The sequence below is a fragment of the Tursiops truncatus genome, chromosome 1 (assembly GCF_011762595.2).
Source record: "Tursiops truncatus isolate mTurTru1 chromosome 1, mTurTru1.mat.Y, whole genome shotgun sequence".
NCBI classification, from domain to species: Eukaryota; Metazoa; Chordata; class Mammalia; order Artiodactyla; family Delphinidae; genus Tursiops; species Tursiops truncatus.
Genome location: NC_047034.1, coordinates 68179835 through 68200226, shown reverse-complemented (window position 1 = coordinate 68200226; position 20392 = coordinate 68179835). Strand labels below are relative to the sequence as shown.

At 38.2% G+C, this 20392-nt stretch overlaps 1 protein-coding gene across 8 annotated transcripts in view; it reads right to left on the bottom strand.

Moving 5' to 3' along the window:
- CD84 (CD84 molecule) overlaps positions 1 to 19143 on the bottom strand; it is a 49970-nt gene extending 30827 nt beyond the window's left edge. For all 8 annotated transcript variants that reach the window (XR_004526537.2, XR_004526528.2, XR_004526534.2 and 5 more), the window contains exons 1-2: positions 19060 to 19143; positions 2287 to 2634 (exon numbers count right to left, since the gene is read on the bottom strand). Coding sequence is in view for 3 of the 8 variants with exons in the window: in XM_019932658.3 (XP_019788217.1) it covers positions 2287 to 2634; positions 19060 to 19105 (394 nt within the window). In the remaining 5 variants the exon portion in view is untranslated. The remainder of the gene's footprint in view (positions 1 to 2286; positions 2635 to 19059) is intronic.
- Positions 19144 to 20392: the final 1249 nt, after the last annotated feature.

Here is a 20392-nt window from a genome sequence, read left to right as displayed (position 1 = left end):
TATCTTAACCTGGAACCAATATAAAATTGATTAATAAGATATTTTATGGGTTTCTTTATTGATGCTAAATCTAGTGTGTATTTTACACTTAGAGCACATTTCAATTTGTACTCACCACATTTCAAATACTTAATAGCTACATGTAGCTACTGACTACCATGTTGGACAGAGCAGTTCTAGATTAGCACTTCTCAAACTTCAGCACACATAGGAATAGTTCAGAGAGAATGTTAAAACACAGATTCCTGGGCTTCACCACCAATGGTAAGGATTGTGGCCTGAGAATTTGCATTTCCAATAAGTTCCCAGGTGATGCTGATGTTGCCAGCACACAGGCCACACTTTGAGTAGCATTGCGTAACACACCACACACATCTCCTAGTGAACTGCGTAATTTTAGTGATGATAACAGTACTAATATTTTACCTTTTAAAGGCACTTTGCATTAGCTACTGGAGAAATTAAAATTAAAAACCAAAATGAAATATACTACTCATCAGAATGACCAAAATAACAGTGACAACACTAAATGCTGTGAGGATGTGGAGATACTGATCATTCGTACATTTTTGGGGGGAATGCAAAATAATTTGGCAATCCTTTTAACACTAAAAATGACTCAAAAGTTCTGGAGAGAGTTATGAAGCCATGAAAAGATACGAAGATAACTTAAATGCAGGTTGGACGAAGCCAACCTGAAAGGGTTACATACTGTTTGATTCCAACTACATGACATTCTGAAAAAGACAAAACCATGGAGACAGTAAGATCAGTGGTTGCCAGGGCTTGGGGGGAGGGATGAATAACAGAACACAGAGGGATTTTAGGGCAGTGAAACTATTCTGAATGATACTGTCATGGTGGATAAATGTCATTATATATTTGTCATTACCCATAGAATGTATAACACCAAGAGTGAACCCTAATGTAAACTGTGGACTTTGGTTGCTAACGATGTATCAATGTACATTATTAATTGTAATAAATATATCATTCTGGTGGGGGATGTAGATAACGTAGGAGGCTATGTATGTCGTAGGAGGCAGGGTGCATATGGGAACTCCGTACTTTTTACTAAACTTTTGTATGAACCTTGAACTGCTCTAAAAAATAGAATCTATCTAAAAGGGGAAAACAATTTCTGGAGTTGAAAAGTGGTGATGATTGCACAACAATGTAAACATACTTAGTGCCACTGAATGTTACACTTAAAAATGATTAACATGTTAAATGTTATGTATATTTTATCACAATAAACCATTTAAAGAAAGACAAATGGACTTACCATATGATTTCATTCTTGGACATTTATCTTAAAGAAACAAAAACTTACTTCATGCAGAAACTTGTACACAAATATTCATAGCAGTTTTATTTGTAATAAGCCCCAAACTAGAAACAACTAATATATCCCTCAATAGGTGAATAGTTAAACAAAGTAGTACATCTGTACCATGAAATACTATCCAACAATAAAAATATATAACCTGTTGATACTTGCAACAATTAAGATGGCTCAAAGAAATTATGCTGAATGAAAAAAGCCAATCTCCAAAGCTTGCATACTGCATGATTCTATCTATGTAACATTTGTGAAGTAACATAATTTTAGATATGAAGAATGGATTAATGTCTTCCAGGAGTTTGGGAGGGGAAAGTGGGTGGCAATGAGTGACTATAAAGGGATGAAGGAATCTTGTGACATCGGTACAGTTAAGTATCTTGATTATGGTAGTGTTTACATAAGGCTATTTATGTGAATAAATTGTACAGAGCTACACACATACACATAAATAAGTGCCTATATAACTGGTGAAATCTATTCAATAAATAAGCTCTACAGATTGTACCAATGTCGATTTCCTGGTTTTGATATTGTACTCTGGTTATGTAAAATGTTATCATTGGGAGAGGTGGGGGTGAAATGCACGCAGGCCCTCCCTATACATTTCTTTACACCTTTCTATGCAACTATAATTATTTCAAAATAAAAAGGTTTTTAAAAAGTACTTTGCATACACTGTCTTACTTGATCTTCACAATAACTATGGGAAATAAATAGTATGATTATTTACATTTTATAGAAAAGGGAAACAAGGTCCACAGGAAGAGTACATAGCTAAAAGCAAACAAAGCCACATCCTCTTAAGTACTGATATATTTATGTAAGTATTTATAAGTATAAAAAGATTTAGAGAACCCAGCTGTCAGAAATAAAAGTGTTCTTTAGACAGCAAATTGCAAAGTAAAAATAAAAAACAAGCCCTCTGTCTTCCCACAACTTACGATAGACTTGAAGATTGTAGCACCTAGTGGTGGTGGTGATCATTTCAGAGGTCATTACATTTATGTCGGCTTTGTAGATCCCTGAGTCTTCCAACCTCAGATTTCTGAGCTCCAGGTTATAGTTCTGACCTGAGACATTTATTCGTTTATGGTAATTTTGGTGGGTTATGGAAATTGTGGGTGCTGCTCCTGAGTTTCCTGGTGTTACAAAAGCGACAGATGTTTTGGAATTCCAAGAAATGCTGATAACTTTCTGTGATTGTTGGATATTTAAGGGGAAAGTAACTAACTCCCCCAGAATCCCATTCACCATGAAGATGTCTGTGTCACTTCCAGCTGCTTCCAGACCTGAGGACATAAATAGAAAATCATAACCATTTGACTGTTGCACCTTTTAGAATTCCCTGTTCCCCCAGGTTTGGATCTCCCCAAGGAGCCGCTCATCCAGTTTCTTGATGATATCTTCTTTTTTGTGGGGGCATTCTGCTTTAAATATATTTAATATGATGGCTAAATATTCTAAAGGATTCTCTTTCAAAAACTAAGTTTCCCAGTGAATTTTAAGCGATCCATTTCATTAAAATTTATTTATCTAGACATATAGACTCTGAGAGCTAGATGGAATTTGAGAGATGAAGGCCATAAATTTCCATGAGGTCTGAGATATTAAATGTTCTTTCTTTCCCAAGTCATATTGCCAAGTGGTCAAAGAGCTGGGACAAGAGCCTATGATGGCTACTGTGGTCTTTGCAAATAGAGAGCTACACGTATGCCTCTATTCCTAGAAGATATAGGCAGAGAGTGCTTTAGAGGCTCTGGAGTAAATATTCCCCAAGCTGGTGATTTTGGGGGGGCTTTTTTGTTCATTGCTATATCCCTAGTCTTTAGACAAGTACTTGACACATAGTGGGTGCTTAGTAAATATTTGTGGAATGAGTTAATAAATGGAATTAAGTTATGTGTTGCCTAGGATCTTTTGGAGCAACTTCTGAAGTAAGCAAAGTTAGTTTATTCATTTATACTTTTATGAATGAATGAATGTATGTATTCAAGGTCAGCTTTGTTCCAGATACTATGGCAGGTATTTATTAATTTAATTATAATACAAAAGTTTGTTGAGCATCTACTCCTTAAAGCATGATGTAAGGAGATGGGGGTACAATGGTGAGTAAAAATAGACGTAGTTCCTGCTCTCTGGAACTTAACAGTTAAATGAAGAGAACTGGTTTGATTGGATAAGTGCAAATGGTATTAAGTGTTATGGTACTTTGAGAGAGAATAAGAAGGGGACTTGATTTGTTCTGGGAATCCAGCAGTACTTTAGGGTAAAAGCTGAAGGATGAATGCTTTTAAAATCTAACACGGAAAAAAATGAAATGTTTATTTTTTTCTCTTCTCCTCTATTACCTTATGAAGATAAATTGATTTAATACATAGTTTGTAAAATGAAAGGCAATATAATTATAGGGTGTTTTTTCTCGTTTTCCTTCTATTCTTTCATCACTTTGTTATTCTCACTGAGCTATATAGTGTGAAATAGTGTATTAAGCCAGCATGTATGATATTCAAAATGCTTAATAACCAATAAATACAGGCCCTGACCAATCAAGTAGGGCTTCAGCCATAAAGAGTAACAGGGCTATTCTGATGAGTACTGGTTGCATGCAAGCCACGAAGAACAGAACAAAAGTTTCCCACGTAAGTGAGTTCAGGCTGACACTAAATTTTATCCAGGCTTGGCATAAAGAGGGCAAGAATAGGGCTTCCCTGGTGGCACAGTGGTTAGGAATCTGCCTGCCAATGCAGGGGACACAGGTCCGAGCCCTGGTCTGGGAAGATCCCACATGCCATGGAGCAACTAAGCCCGTGTGTCACAACTACTGAGCCCATGTGCCACAACTACAGAAGCCCGCATTCCTAGAGCCCGTGCTCCACAACAAAGAGAAGCCACCACAATGAGAAGCCTGTGCACCACAACGAAGTATAGCCCCCGCTCGCCACAACTAGAGAAAGCACATGAGCAGCAATGAAGACCCAACACAGCCAAAAATAAAAATAAATTAATTAAAAACAGAAAAGAGGTCAAGAATAAAGGTCATTGAGAATACAAGTCATTTTGAAGTGTCAGAAAAGCAAAGATATTTCTTAACCTGATGGTGCTGTCTCACTATGGCCACCCCCGCTCTCCAACACAGTAACTCCTTAATGAGCCAGGGACTTCTAATATAAACGTCTTTCCTTTCAGAACATCCAAGATTTTCCCTTAGGAGGAATATCCCAGGCAAGGAGTGGTGACTTAGGTGGGGTGGGCTAAGTACAGAATGAGACATAACAGGGCCCTGAGGGAAAGAGCGACACAAATGATCCCTATCTACAAACATTTATTAAGTGCTAATTAAGTGTCAGATGCTGTGTTAGGGACTCAGGGATGAATAGAACATGGTGGCAGCCCTGAGGAGCTCACAGCCCAGAGAATAAGACACATGAGCATTCAAGTAAACAATAATACAATATGATGAGTACTAAATGGTAAAAGCAAAAGGAACAAACCACTAGGGGAACAGGAGAGACTAAGCTTGCCTTCAGTGACAGGAGTCAGAGTTTATTAAAATCTATTCCTTGAACATTAATTCTCCCCAGAAAAACTCTTCCGCTGGGCTGATAAGGTCGGGTAGAGGGGCACTTAGAGTTTCCCAGCCTGAATTCTTGGATGTGCCGGATATGGACATGTGACCTGTGCAGTCGTACAGAGCCTTGAGCTCAGAAGGACCTGAACTTGATTTAATGCTGCCATGTCACTTTGAACTTCTTAATATTATTTGAAGAAGGGACCCCATATTTTCATGTTCTACTGGGTTCCACAAATTATATGGCTGGTCCTGGTGCCAGATCTCCCACGTCTCATAAGGATTTTTTTTTTTAGTCAGGTCCTTGTGCCTAATTTCCATTCTGTTCTTTGGATTCAGGTTCAGTGTGAGAAGACTCATAATTCTCTTATCAAACCCCAGGAAGTGGTGGGAAGTTTGCTAAGGCTGAGGCTTTCTTAATAGGAACACAATTGTGTGGTCACAAAATGATTGGTGTGTGGTGTTGTTTTTGAAGTTTGTCTTGTCTTCTGCAGCAAGTCATTCAGGAAGTGATGCTGGGGCATCAAAGGATAAGGCAGTGGGGGTGGCAGATATGTTAAGCTAGTGGAAGCCCTGTTGCTATTTTGTGCTGTGGTGTTGGGGATGAGATTCCTGGGCTTGCTGAGAAAAGGTGTAGGCCTTGCACAAACGTAATATGCACCTTTGGACATTCCATCTGAGGTCTGAGGCAGCTGCAAAACCATAGCATGCAGCAGAAAGATAAGGAGGCTTGAAGACATAGGTGCTAGTACTTCTACTTATGAGCTGGGCAAACTTAATAAAACCAGAAGACTTTTCTGAGTTTCAGTATTTTCATCCACAGAATGGAAATAATAACTATAAAAATTGCCTATCTAATTAGTGATCAGAAAATCGTATGAGTAGAAACTCTGGTAACCATCAAACCAAAATAAATGTTAGTAATGATTCTCATTCTCATCCTCACCTTAACAATTAGGACATGCCCTTTAGGGCTTCCCTAGTCCCTCTCTATGATGGCCTTCATGACACCAGGGCCATACTGAAGAATGTATGAAGAGCCATTATTAAGGGCTAATTCAAGTAAAGCAAAGAGGGATAGAGTTTTCAGTACCACTCCACTTGGTGGCCTTTATTCTTCTCTTAAAGACTTCAGTCTTTTAAAAAAAGAATCTCCGTATCAACCAACCCTAATATTTATATTTCTAGGTGCTGAGGGGACTCAAACATTATATTAGTGTTGGAGGAGACCTTAAGAAAACTCAATTTCAGAGAGAATTTGTGGCACAAAAATGTCTTAAGGACTTACTAAGAAATGCACTATGCAAGTCTATGATCAAGAAAATTTCCTTGTCTTTTTTAGAAATTTCATATATGCTTAGGGAAATGAGACACACACACAGACACACATAAATCTCCTTTACAATATGAAGTGGTAAATGATAAATTTAAGCAAATGGTAGAGACAATAATTGCAGTAGGATTTCAAAGAAGGGAGAGATCACTTTGATCTGCAGTTGTTAGAGAAAACTTCTTGGAGGAAATAGAATTTGAGGAAGACCTTGAAGAGTGAATAGAATTTTATTGGATAGAAAGGGAAAGGATTGGTGTCTCGGGTCCTCAGGTTCTGAATAGAAGTTTAGAAGCAGGAGAATGTGTGATATAGGTTGAATAAGTATAGATTTGCATAACAGAGTAGAGAGCAATAAGGCTGGAGATATAAATTGTTTAGATTTGGGACAGCCCTGAGTTTGAAGTCTACACCACAGGCAGAGGGGAGCTATTAAAGTTTTTGAGAATAAAAATTAAATGATGTTTTAGGGTCATAGTAGTATGGTAATAACATGTAAGAAGAATAAGAGGAAAGAGAAGCTGGGCTTAAGAAACCATTTCATAGGCTATTGTAGCCATCTGGGCATGAATCGGGGGATGATGATGAGAGTGGAAAAGAAGGGCTGAATTTGAGAGAGAGCGCAAATAAAGGCAAGGAATAAGGAGGCATGTCACAGAATTCAACAATATATTTTGAGTGTCTACTTCATGTCAGTGGAAAACTAATAGCTACTGGAAATTGATTAAGTTTATGCTTGAAAGAAGTCAAAAGGAGAAGACAAGTTTAGTATCAGAAATATTGAATGTGAGATGATGGTGGACCATCTAAATAAGGAGTTGGAAGGATGGAAGATAAGAAAAGTTAATGGATTCAAAGTATTATTTGGGGGGCTGTGACAGAATCTGCTAGTTGTTTTCCAATATTTGTTTTCATCTCCATTCTTAGTAACACATATATATGGAATCTAAAAGAAAAAAAAAGAAAAAAAGGTCATGAAGAACCTAGGCGCAGGACGGGAATAAAGACGCAGACCTACTAGAGAATGGACTTGAGGACATGGGAGGGGGAAGGGTAAGATGGGACAAAGTGAGAGAGTGGCATGGACATATATACACTATCAAATGTAAAACCGATAGCTAGTGGGAAGCAGCCACATAGCACAGGGAGATCAGCTCGGTGCTTTGTGACCACCTAGAGGGGTGGGATAAGGAGGGGGGAGGGAGGGAGATGCAAGAGGGAAGAGATATGGTGTTATATGTATATGTATAGCTGATTCAATGTGTTATAAAGTGGAAACTTACACACCATCGTAAAGCAATTATACTCCAATAAAGATGTTAAAAAAAAAAAAAAGACTACATTGCCCAGCCTTCTGCTAGCTCAGTTTGGTCACGTGACTAAGTTCAGGTCCATAGGATGAAACTGAAAGTATTGTATCAACTTTTATATCTTTAAGAAGAGGATGCTTTGTTTTCTTCATCTCTTCCTTGTCTCTCGCAGGCTGGAATGCCATGACAACTGGATCTTGGACATTTTGGATCAAGAAGAGGAAGTCAAGTACTGAGAATTGTGGCGCAGGAAGACTGAAAAAGTATGGATTCCTGATGACCTTGTGAACTATTCTACCAACCGAACTGCCAACTCCAGACATTTTACATGAGCAAGAAATAAACTTTTTTCTTCTTTAAGGAATTCTTTTTTTTTTTTTTGAGTCTCTGTCATTTGCCATCAAACTGAAATTCAAGTGGTTTAGGAATCATCTATGGAGAGGAGATGATTGAAGAAGAGGGTCACTCAGGAAGAGTTGGCTGAAGTCCAAGGCTGAGCCTTGTGAACAGTGCTCACAGTTCTAAAAGAGGCACTGTCAAAAGAAACTGAATAGACCAAGTGGTAGGAGTGGCAAGAGAGGAACCAGTAGTGGACAATATCATGAAATCCAGGAGGACAAAAAATCTCAAGAAGGGGGCTGTAACTGATGTCTAATGATTCAGTCTTCAGGTAAGATAAAGACTGAAAGTGATCCCTAGATTTGTCCATTAGGAGGTTATTGATGGTGCTTGAGAATGTAGTGCAAGTTAAGATGATTCAAATGGAGCCCAGAGTACAGAGGATTGAGGATAGAATATGTGGTAAAGAAGTGGAAAAGCTTAATAGTGAAAGAAATGTTATAAGATAGAATAATAGCTAGAGGGTCAAGCAAAACTACTATTTGATTTTGTTTTAAAATAGAAGGTATTGGTGGGGGAAGGGTGGTAAGGAGGGAATTATCCAAATTCTTCAAAGCTGAGCAAGGGAAACTTACTAAGAAGTGTTGGGTGGAATCTAAAGAGATTTTGAAATATCAAATATTGATGACAACAAAGAGGGTGTTTAGACTTAAACCTCATAGTTCCCCTAGAGTCTATTAAAAACAAAGACAGTGTACATTTGGGGTTTTGAGGGGCTCCCTAGTCTCCTTTCATATACTTTGCCACCATCTACTAGATCCTGTCTGGTCTGCCCCTGCTCTCCTGCCTCCTCTCCTACCCTTCTCTCCCCTACTCACTCCAACCACACTGACTTCCTCATTCTTCAAACCAGCTGCTGTTGCCTTAGAGACTTTATACTTGCTGTCCTCCTTTTCTACACTGTTTCTAGCACTCCCTTACTGTGAAACTCTGCTCCAATGTCATCTCATCAGAGAGAGCTTTCTTAAACACCATGTTTAAGTAGCAGTCTCCTTCCCATCACTCCCTATGGCCTTGCCTTACTTTATTTTTCCTCATAGCAGTTTTGACTACTAAAGCATTGTATGTGTGTATTTACTTATTGTCTTCCCCACTTTGCACCCCCATGAGAATATAATTGCCATGCAGTCCTTGTCTTTTTTGGTCACTAGTATTTCCCTAACAATTAATGGATGATTATTAAATATTTGTTGAAAAACTAAATACTTTTTTGGCTACTGACCCAGTTGCCCTTTTTCTAGCAATAAAAAGCAAGGTAGAAAACTCAGAGCAAGAAAGAGTGAGGACAAGAGATAACTCTACTGGTCTCTGGGTCTTGGTGTGGAAGGTCCATGGTGTAAACTGATTAATAAGAAGGAGCAGTTGGCTAACTGTAACTACTTTCCATTCCAATATTCTCATGTTGTTAACAACAACAACAAAATTGCATAGGTCCAGAGGCTGGGGCTTCATAGCATGGTTAGTAAAAGTGTCCTGAACTAGGGATCAAGAAACATGTTCTAGTCAAGGCTCTGTTGCCAACCAGCTAAATGACCATGACTAAGTCACTTACCTGCTAAACCTCAGGATTCTAGTTGGTAAATGAAATAAAATTCCTCTACCACTTTGAGGAATTCTGAAGATTAAATGACACTAGGCAGCTCTACCCACCACCAGCCCCTCCCATCAGGAAACTTACACAGTCCTCTTAGATAGCCTCATCCACCAGATGTCAGACAGCAGAAGTAAGAAGAACTACAGTCCTGCAGCCTGTGGAACAAGAACAACATTCACAGAAAGATAGACAAGATGAAAAGGCAGAGGGCTATGTACCAGGTGAAGGAACAAGATAAAACCCCAGAAAAACAACTAAATGAAGTAGAGATAGGCAGCCTTCTAGAAAAAGAATTCAGAATAATGATAGTGAAGATGATCCAGGACCTCGGAAAAAGAATGGAGGAAAAGATCGAGAAGATGCAAGAAATATTTAACAGAGACCTAGAAGAATTAAAGAACAATCAAACAGAGATGAACAATACAATAACTGAAATGAAAACTACACTAGAAGGAATCAATAGCAGAATAACTGAGTCAGAAGAACGGATAAGTGACCTGGAAGACAGAATGGTGGAATTCACTGCTGCAGAACATAATAAAGAAAAAAGAATGAAAAGAGATGAAGACAGCCTAAGAGACTGCTGGGACAACATTAAATGCACAAACATTCGAATTATAGGGGTCCCAGAAGGAGAAGAGAGAGGGAAAGGACAAGAGAAAATATTTGAAGAGATTAGAGTCAAAAACTTCCCTAACATGGGAAAGGAAATAGCACCCAAGTCCAGGAAGCGTAGCGAGTCCCATACAGGATAAACCCAAGGAGAAACACGCCAAGACACATAGTAATCAAATTGGCAAAAATTAAAGACAAAGAAAAATTATTGAAAGCAGCAAGGGAAAAATGACAAATAACATACAAGGGAACACCCATAAGGTAAACAGCTGATTTCTCAGCAGAAACTCTACAAGCCAGAAGGGAGTGGCATGATATACTTAAAGTGATGAAAGGGAAGAACCTACAATCAAGATTACTCTACCCAGCAAGGATCTCATTCAGATTCGATGGAGAAATCAAAAGCTTTACAGAGAAGCAAAAGCTAAGAGAATTCAGCACCACCAAACCAGCTCTACAACAAATGCTAAAGGAAGTTCTCTAAGTGGGAAACACAAGAGAAGAAAAGGACCTACGAAAACAGATGCAAAAGAATTAAGAAAATAGTTATAGGAACATACATATCGATAATTACCTTAAATGTGAATGGATTAAATGCTCCAACCAAAAGACACAGGCTTGCTGAATGGAAACAAAAACAAGACCCATATATATGCTGTCTACAAGAGACCCACTTCAGACCTAGGGACACATACAGACTGAAAGTGAGGGGATGGAAAAAGATATTCCATGCAAATGGAAATCAAAAGAAAGCTGGAGTAGCAATACTCATATCAGAAAAAAATAGACTTTAAAATAAAGAATGCTACAAGAGACAAGGAAGGACACTACGTAATGATCAAGGGATCAATCCAAGAAGAAGATATAACAATTATAAATATATATGCACCCAACATAGGAGCACCTCAATACACAAGGCAACTGCTAACAGCTATAAAAGAGGAAATCGACAGTAACACAATAATAGTGGGGGACTTTAACACCTCACTTACACCAATGGGCAGATCATCCAAAATGAAAATAAATAAGGAAACAGAAGTTTTAAATGACACAATAAACCAGATAGATTTAATTGATATTTATAGGACATTCCATCCAAAAACAACAGATTACACTTTCTTCTCAAGTGCGCATGGAATATTCTCCAGGATAGATCACATCTTGGGTCACAAATCAAGCCTCAGTAAATTTAAGAAAATTGAAATCATATCTAGCATCGTTTCTGACCACAAGAGAAATTAGAACTCTTGCATTCCTATACGCTAATGAAAATTCTGAAAGAGAAATTACAGAAACACTCCCATCTACCATTGTAACGAAAAAAATAAAATACCTAGAAATAAGCCTACCTAGGGAAACAAAAGACCTGTATGCAGAAAACTATAAGATACTGATGAAAGAAATTAAAGGTGATACCAACAGATGGAGAGATAGACCATGTTCTTGGATTGGAAGAATCAATATTGTGAAAATGACTCTACTACCCAAAGCCATCTACAAATTCAATGCAATCCCTATCAAATTACCAATGGCATTTTTTACAGAACTAGAACAAAAAATCTTAAAATTTGTATGGAGACACAAAAGACCCCGAATAGCCAAAGCAGTCTTGAGGGAGAAAAACGGAACAGGGGGAATCAGACTCCCTGACTTCAGACTATACTACAAAGCTACAATAATCAAGACAATATGGTACTGGCACAAAAATAGAAATATAGATCAATGGAACAAGATAGAAAGCCCAGAGATAAACCCACACTCCTATGGTCAACTAATCTATTGCAAAGGAGGCAAGAATACACAATGGAGAAAAGAGAGTCTCTTCAATAAGTGATGCTGGGAAAACTGGACAGCTACATGGAAAAGAATGAAATTAGAACACTCCCTAACACCATACACAAAAATAAATTCAAAATGGATTAGAGACCTAAATGTAAGACAGGACACTATAAAACTCTTAGAGAAAAACATAGGAAGAACATTATTTGACACAAATCACAGCAAGATCCTTTTGACCCTCCTTCTAGAGAAATGGAAATAAAAACAAAAATAAACAAATGGGACCTAATGAAACGTCAAAGATTTTGCACAGCAAAGGAAACCATAAACAAGACAAAAAGAAAGCCCTCAGAATGGGAGAAAATATTTGCAAAAGAATTAATGGACAAAGGATTAATCTTCAAAATATATAAACAGCCCATGCAGCTCAATATTAAAGAAACAAACAACCCAATCCAAAAATGGGCAGAAGACCTAAATAGACATTTCTCCAAAGAAGACATACAGATGGCCAAGAAGCACATGAAAAGCTGCTCAACATCACTAATTATTAGAGAAATGCAAATCAAAACTACAGTGAAGTATCACCTCACACCAGTTAGAATGGGCATCATCAGAAAATCTACAAACAACAAGTGCTGGAGAGGGTGTGGAGAAAAGGGAACACTCTTGCACTGCTGGTGGGAATGTAAATTGATATAGCCACTATGGAGAACAATATGGAGGTTCCTTAAAAAACTAAAAATAGAATTACCATATGACCCAGCAATCCCACTACTGGGCATATACCCAGAGAAAACCATAATTCAAAAAGACACATGCACCCCAACGTTCATTGCAGCACTATTTACAATAGCCAGGTCATGGAAGCAACCTAAATGTCCATTGATGGATGAATGGATAAAGAAGATGTGGTACGTATATACAATGGAATATTACTCAGCCATAAAAAGGAACGAAATTGAGTCATTTGTTGAGATGTGGATGGATCTAGAGAGTGTCATACAGAGTGAAGTAAGTCAGAAAGAGAAAAACTAATATTGTATATTAACACATGTACGTGGAACCTAGAAAAATGGTGCAGGTGAACCAGTTTGCAGGGCAGAAGTTGAGACACAGATGTAGAGAACAAACGTATGGACACCAAAAGGGGTAAGCCGCGGGGGTTTGGGGATGGTGATGTGCTGAATTGGGCTATTGGGATTGACATGTATACACTGATGTGTATAAAATTGATGACTAATAAGAACCTGCTGTATAAAAATATAAAATAAAATTCAAAAATTCCAAAAACAAATGACACTAGAGTGCTCTCAGGTGTATATATCAACAGAGAAGAATCTAGAATCCCCAAAGGGAGTCTTGCCATGAAGAGCACCCTCTTTCTGCCCCTGTGTCAAGCACCATGACTTAGTGATGAAGATCCAGACTGCCTGAGCTTGAATCCTGCTTCTGCCAGGTTCTAGCCATGAGACTTTGGGAAATTTAACCACCTCTCTGTGTCTCAGTTTTATCAGCTTCTAAATGAAGCCAATAGACTAATAGTAGCACTTACTTCATAGAAGCGTTATGAGAGTTAAACAAGTTAATATTTGTAAGCCTTTTGGAAAAGTACCTTGCATGTACTAGGCACCATATGTGTTTGTTATGTAAAATGAAAGCATTATTACAGAGATTAAGATAATATCACCAGACAACTTTTATGTGTTCCAGAAGAAGAGCTGCAGTATTGGGGAGATGTTAGAGAAGGCCAACATGAAGCTATTCATGGGAGTGGAAATAAGGAAGGGTAAACTCTTGCTTAATAGTGACCCAAACCCCTCACTTCTTTAGGATTCTTCAAGTCAGTATTTCTTGTCCTTTTTTTGACTCCAGCTAACCTTCCCCTCCTCTCCTCCCATTCACTGCCTGCCTGAATATTCCAGGCCTGGAAGGGTGACCAGACGTAGCACCACCCAATGGCACCCAGAAGAGAGGTGGTTGTAACCAGTTATTCTGAGTGAAGTGAAGTAGCAGACAAAGAGGAAACAAAGTGTTAGCAGCCAGAAGTTTTGTGTTATTCTCCATGAGCATGGAAAGTCCTTGGTTATGAGGTTTTAAAAAAAAGGAACCTACCACCCCCATACAATAGTATGCTATTTTCTGCTGGATTTTTTTTTTTTACTTTATATTATCTTTACTGAGATTTGGGTTGACTTGATTCCACTTCTGCAAAACACACCCACACACCCCCCACACACACACACAGATTCTCAAAACAGAGTTGGGGTCCTGACCACCCATTGTTTTATCACTACTCAGCACTGTAAGCATATAATCAAAAATCGAGTATAACAAAGGAAATGTGGGTACATACCTCTACTAACATCAGCTCCCCAATTGATTGTTCACACCTCTTTCTTTTCCAACTTCCACGTAGATGAGTTTAGATACCCCCAAACTTACAGATTCATCCTTCTCTTAGGTTCAAGAGAAGAAAGGTTTGATTTAGAAAATACTTGAGTAACCCAAGTGGCCTAGCACTGACTTTTGGGCTCCTGTTGTGAAGGCACTCTGGCTGCCTTGTGGGTCACCATATTGATCTCTAGGGCTGCTTTGTGGATTGGGTTGGTGTGGTGGGTCACTACCCCCTCTACTGGAGTCCTGTGTTGTCACAAGTATGCAGCTTCGAGCCTCTACTTGGAGACTGGATTTTTAAGCTAATGTCCTGACACCTAGTTTTCCCCATACTTAATATATTTTTTCTTGTCTATAACTGGGCTTTTGCTCTTTTTTTTTTTTTGAGCAATAGCCAATATTTATTGAGCACTTACTATGTGCCAGACATTTGTGCTAAGCTCTGTATCATGGAATCTTTACAATGATTTGCTTTATTTATTTATATTTTTCAAATTTTTATTGATTATACTCCATTTAAAATTATTAGAAAATAATAGCTATATTCCCCTGTGCTATACAATACACGCTTTTGCTTGTCTGTTTTATACATAGTAGTTTGTTTTTCTTTTTTAACAACTTTATTGGAGTATAATTTCTTTACCATGGTGTGTTAGTTTGGGCTTTTGCTTTTAAGCCCTTTCTGAGTGTCTATGGTAGTAGTCTGCTCAAATCGCTTTCTAGAACAGAGGCTTGGTCTTTATCTTGAAGGCCCCTCTTCATTAGGACTTTGGACTAGTGGCAAATTGACTCTTGCCAGGACCCTTCTCCAGGCATGAAGTTCTCTCCCTAACCCACAGGATGATGGTTGGGGCCTACTTATCCAGGAACAGATATCCAGAGGGGCCCGCTCACTTCTCTTGTACTTTTAAGTATCACCTGCTGGAACACACCATGATGTGCTCTACATTCAACAAGACATCAAGACCTTGTTGATACTGGACGCTTGTTTGTTCTGAAGAAGAAAATTCAAGTCAACACATAACCATGTTCATGTGAATGATACCTGAACCATGTCTGGATATGGTCATTTCCTTGGATATTCTGCCTTGCTGGCCTGCCTAAACTTCTGATATTGGCAAAGGTCTGGCCTCTAACCCCCATCCTCCTCTGTAGGTAGGTATAGAGATAGGCCCAGCTTCTGCTGAATAATCCTTTCTTGTTGGGAATAAATCACCATTCATGATAAATCCCAAAGTGGGATAACCATCAATCTCAGGGACAATTCCACTTCAGCATCAAAGTGGGTGAAGGCAGCACTGCTCAGTGGTTAAGCCTAAAGACACTGGAGTTCAAATCATACTTCCCCCACTTTTTGGCTAAATGACTTCTGATTTTCTGTGTTAATGTCTTCATCTGTAAACTGGGATATTAATAGTATCCATCTCATAAGGTGTTGTGAGGATTAGACAAAATAACAAACGTACACTACTTAGAGTAATGCCAGACATGTAGTGATTGCTTCATAAATGGTTAATTATTACTATTATTGACAAGAGAGAGGATAAGGGAGCAAGTGGAGGGGCTGAAGAAAGAGAAGTGAGAAAGGTGTGGAGAAAAGGAAGAATTAAAGGAGTGTGAGAAAGAACACGTAGAGGAGCATGAAGCAAAAGCGGTGGATTCTTGTTTTCTACCCCAGAGGGTAGGTAGCTAGCAGAATACTTGGAGGGACAGTCAGAGTCACAGTGTTCACAGGTCATGATGAGGAAGTTGAGATTATAGAGCATAAGACTGTGAGTCTTGGTTCTTAGAGAAAACTTTTCCAACATGGAATGGTCATGAGCTTTGCACACTCAGACTCCTCTTATTTCAGTGATTTCAAGGGAAAATGGGATTTCCAACCCCCTTTTCCCACTGCATTTCAGCTGCTTCCACTGCTCTGAATTCCAGGGAAGTAAGTAAAGTCAGTGTTGATGTCTAAGCCCAGTGCTAAATATAAGGGACCACCTTTGCCAGGAATAGCAGCAGGAGGGATTTCGGGTATATTTTTGACTCAGGAAATGTTGGTGGAATAAATTTTAAAAGGTAAACAGATCCATTCAGCAAAGGCAAATTGTACCTGAAAGTACTTTTAGTTTTGCTGCTATAAAAACAAGTCCCCACCCCTCATTTATGGATCCCTGACAAAATGAATATTTCATCCCTGGTTTTCTCTTATGGAACCCCAAAATCCCACACCTAAGCTCAAATTCCCACCATCTTTTCATCTGCTCATGTTCCTTGGATCATCCTAAACAGAGGAGTCTCGCCCAGGATCTCAGTGCAAGAAAGCCCTGGCTCCTCCTAAAACCACGTGAAAAGCAAGTGTGAAAAACAACAGCATTAGCTAATATTTGTTAAGCACCTACTATATTCAGATACTGTGCCAAGTGTTGTACATGGATTATCATTTTGGTTCTCAAAACAATCCTATTGTACTAATAGTTCTCCCATTTTGAAATCTAAATAACATTTTTGGGACCCAGGATGGGCTGTCCCCAAATATGCCACAATGACGTATTGATTATTATTATTACTTTTTGGCCGTGCCACTTGCAGGGATCTCAGTTCCCCTACCAGGGATTGAACCCGGGCCATGGCAGTGAAAGCCCAGAATTCTAACCATTAGGCCACCAGGTAACTCCCAATGTTGATTATTTTGAATTGAAGTTCCTTAAGAAGCAGCCAATGCAAGAGGGAAACTCTGACTCTTCTCTGTCCCCCTGAAAGCAGAAAATAAATCTCCCATATGAAAGGTGCACTCCCTATATCTGGAGGTACAAGGACATCCTTATCACCAGAGACAGGGAATTTGGGGCAGGGAGCTTGTATAAACAAACCTTGTTACTTTAATTTACTACTTCAAGCCCAAACTCTGTTTACATTCTTCACTGATTGAGCACCCAAAGCCTAAGTTTCTTTGTCCTGTTGATTCTTCACAAGTTTATTTTTTCTTTGTCTAAAAAGTATAAAAGCTGTTTGTGTTGGCCACTTGTTAGGTCTAATTTCTATGAGACTTCTGTGTGCACAAATTAAAATTTGTCTCTTTTCTCCTATAATTTGTCTTGTGTCAATTTTATTATTAGTCCAGCCACAAGAACTCAAGAGGGGGAAGAGGGGAAATAGTCCTCTTCCTGACAACAGGTGGAGTTTATATAATTTTCCCAAAGTCCTAAAACTAATGGATGAATGATTCACTGCTAGCTGATTTGACAACTTCGATTTCAGTTTCAGTAGATGAGGCAAGTGTATCTTAGAGCTGCCTTTCATCGTAGCATGTTTTGCCCTTTGAAGAGTATCAAGGACGTAGAAACTGAATGAGTGAAGAGGTCAGAAAAGTGTGCAGCAGAAAGAACTATAGCCCTGGGGTTAACAGAACAAATGTCCATTTCCAGCTCTACCAATTTCAGGTTGTGAAATTTCAGGTGAATTGTTTAACTTGAATCTTAGATTACACTTTTTTGCATAATGGAATTAATAATATCTATCTTGCTTATTTAAATGATTTTAGTATGTATCACATAAGAATGTGGGCATAAAAATTGTAAAATGCTTTCCAAGTTAAGTGGTATCAAGTACCACCCTGTCCAGCCCTTCTTTGGAAGATTGGGGACATCCCTAGATTTACACTTAGGTTCTATTCAACTTTTTTCCCCATCTACTTGCATCTTCTACTTGTATGTCCGGATGACTAACATAGGCTCTAAAACCCTGACCTGCCCAGTGGATACAATACCTATGAAGCTCACATTAAATGAGCCACAGTTTTAAATGGTTAAGGGAACCAGAGACACCAAAGTGCATGGATTCTACCTTTTCAAGAAATCCTAACCCACTAGATTCTCTGTGTTCTAACTTATGCCAGGAATTTGCTAATGCATTTCCAAAGCTGGTAAGAGACACTATAAGTAGATTTAGAAATGCCAAATATAGTCAGTTTTTACATAAATAAGGCAATTGTTAGGATTCAATGAGATAATATATGCAATGACAAAGCACTCCCAGAACTATGTTGATGTTACATAAGTTTTCTTTGTACTAACAACAACCAATATGCATTTAACCTTTATAATTTACTGTTCAGCCATAAGTAAGAAAAACAGAATTTTCAGTTCAACTTCTCTGTTTCTTTTTTGAGAACTAACTTATTTGTAGAACAGGGATAATAATCTCTTCTCCATTTATTTTAGGATTTTTGGAGGACAGAAGCAGAGCAATAGCTCTGAATTTACTTTGAAAATAAAGGGGGCTTATAACAATGAAACTTTTACAACGATAATTATAGTCATGCATCTCTCTAATCTGCTGGAGAAATGAAATAATTGAGAAGGGTCTATCTCTGTTAAAGTCTATATAACACATTCTAACACCAAAAGAAAATTGCTTTTAAGTTTTTCAAGGTTTTGGATTATCTGTTCCTCTGTTGGTTTTCTGGGCAGGTCTACCATATGCTGACTCTTCTGAGCAGAAGGGTTTGTCTCAGATCTTTAGAGACTGAATACAAATAAAATTCAGAAATATAAACTCTAAACCTGAAAAACAGTTAGGTTTGGATTTTAGGTCTCTCCCCAGTCAGTTGGATTCCTTTTGAGACCCAGGGTGTTTCTGTCAAAGCAGATCAAAAGGGCAATTCAATGTCTTCCTTAAGGGAAATTTCTAAAACAACAGAAAATTAGGAGGGGATCATCAAGGGTCAGAACTCACAGGTTTGTAGACAAAGGAGCAAGATCCATAGGTGGTGAAGAGCCATCTTCTTCCAGAGTATAAACTTCTGTGTAAAAGTATGACTCTCTTCCAGCGGAGAATCAGTCTCACTTCTGTTTTCATGCCCCTTTTTATAGAAGGCATTGCAGAAAGGAAGTGAGTTAGCTGATGAAGGACATGCTAGTTTTTTTTTTCTATTGTATGATTAGTTATTTTTTCAACAAATATTTATTGAATGCCTACTATGTGTCAGACACTCTTCTGGGCACTGGCAATATAAAGAACAACAAAGCAATTGATCACCCTCCTTTCATGGAGCTCATATTCTTGTTGGGGAGATCAATATTAACAGGCAATATAGTGTGATAAGTGTTGCCAAAGAGAAAATAATGGGAACTGAGAGGGCAGTGGGGAGTTCTAACCCAGACTAGGACAGTGTGGGGAAGGCTTCCTGAAGGAACTGACAACCAAGCTGAGTCAGGTCTGAAGAGTAAGTTAACATTATTAGGAGAAAGGTGGTAGGGATTATGAATAGGAAGAATGTGTTAACACTATAGGAGCTTAATAAGTGGTAGCAGTTAATATTACATAATTATAGTTGCATGTAATAATAATTATTTATAATTCTATTATATAATTTTATAATTGTATATAACTGTAAAATTATTTATACTGTATAATAATTATATTATATGTAATAGTAATATAATGTATATTATCAGATAATATATTATACATTTTAATGTATATATGTATATACATAAATAATATATATAATGTATAATTTGTATAATTATGTTATGATTGAGCTAGATGTAACACAGGACTGTTCTCTAGTATACTTCTAGGATACTCCTCTAGTTATGCTCCTAGCCAATCCCTGTTAGAAGTATAACAAGGACCTTGTCTGTGTGGGGTGTGTTGGAGAGTGGTAATATGAGTAAATATTTGGGACCAGATGCTAAGCAGTTTGAACTTGGACCCAGATGTTTTGGGAAGTGCTGGGAAAACTGAGGAGATAGGTCCTGAGACCTGGGGAAGTAAGACCTTATGCAGCCTTTCCCTCAGCCAGCTAGCTCATTTCTAGGGGTCCTGAGCATCTGGAGTCATTCATAAAACAATCCTGCTCATCATTCTCCATATATACTTATTCATTATTGGATAGTTGAGTGCCTTTATGTAGATATAGTGAACTGGGAAGCTGAGACCAAAGAAGGATTAAAATAAAAATAAAATTTCCCAGTTTTATTTTTTCCTTTCACAAGATAAAACCATATTACTTTCACAGTTTTAGCAAGAATATCTTCCTGAAATATGTAATTAATACATTTGC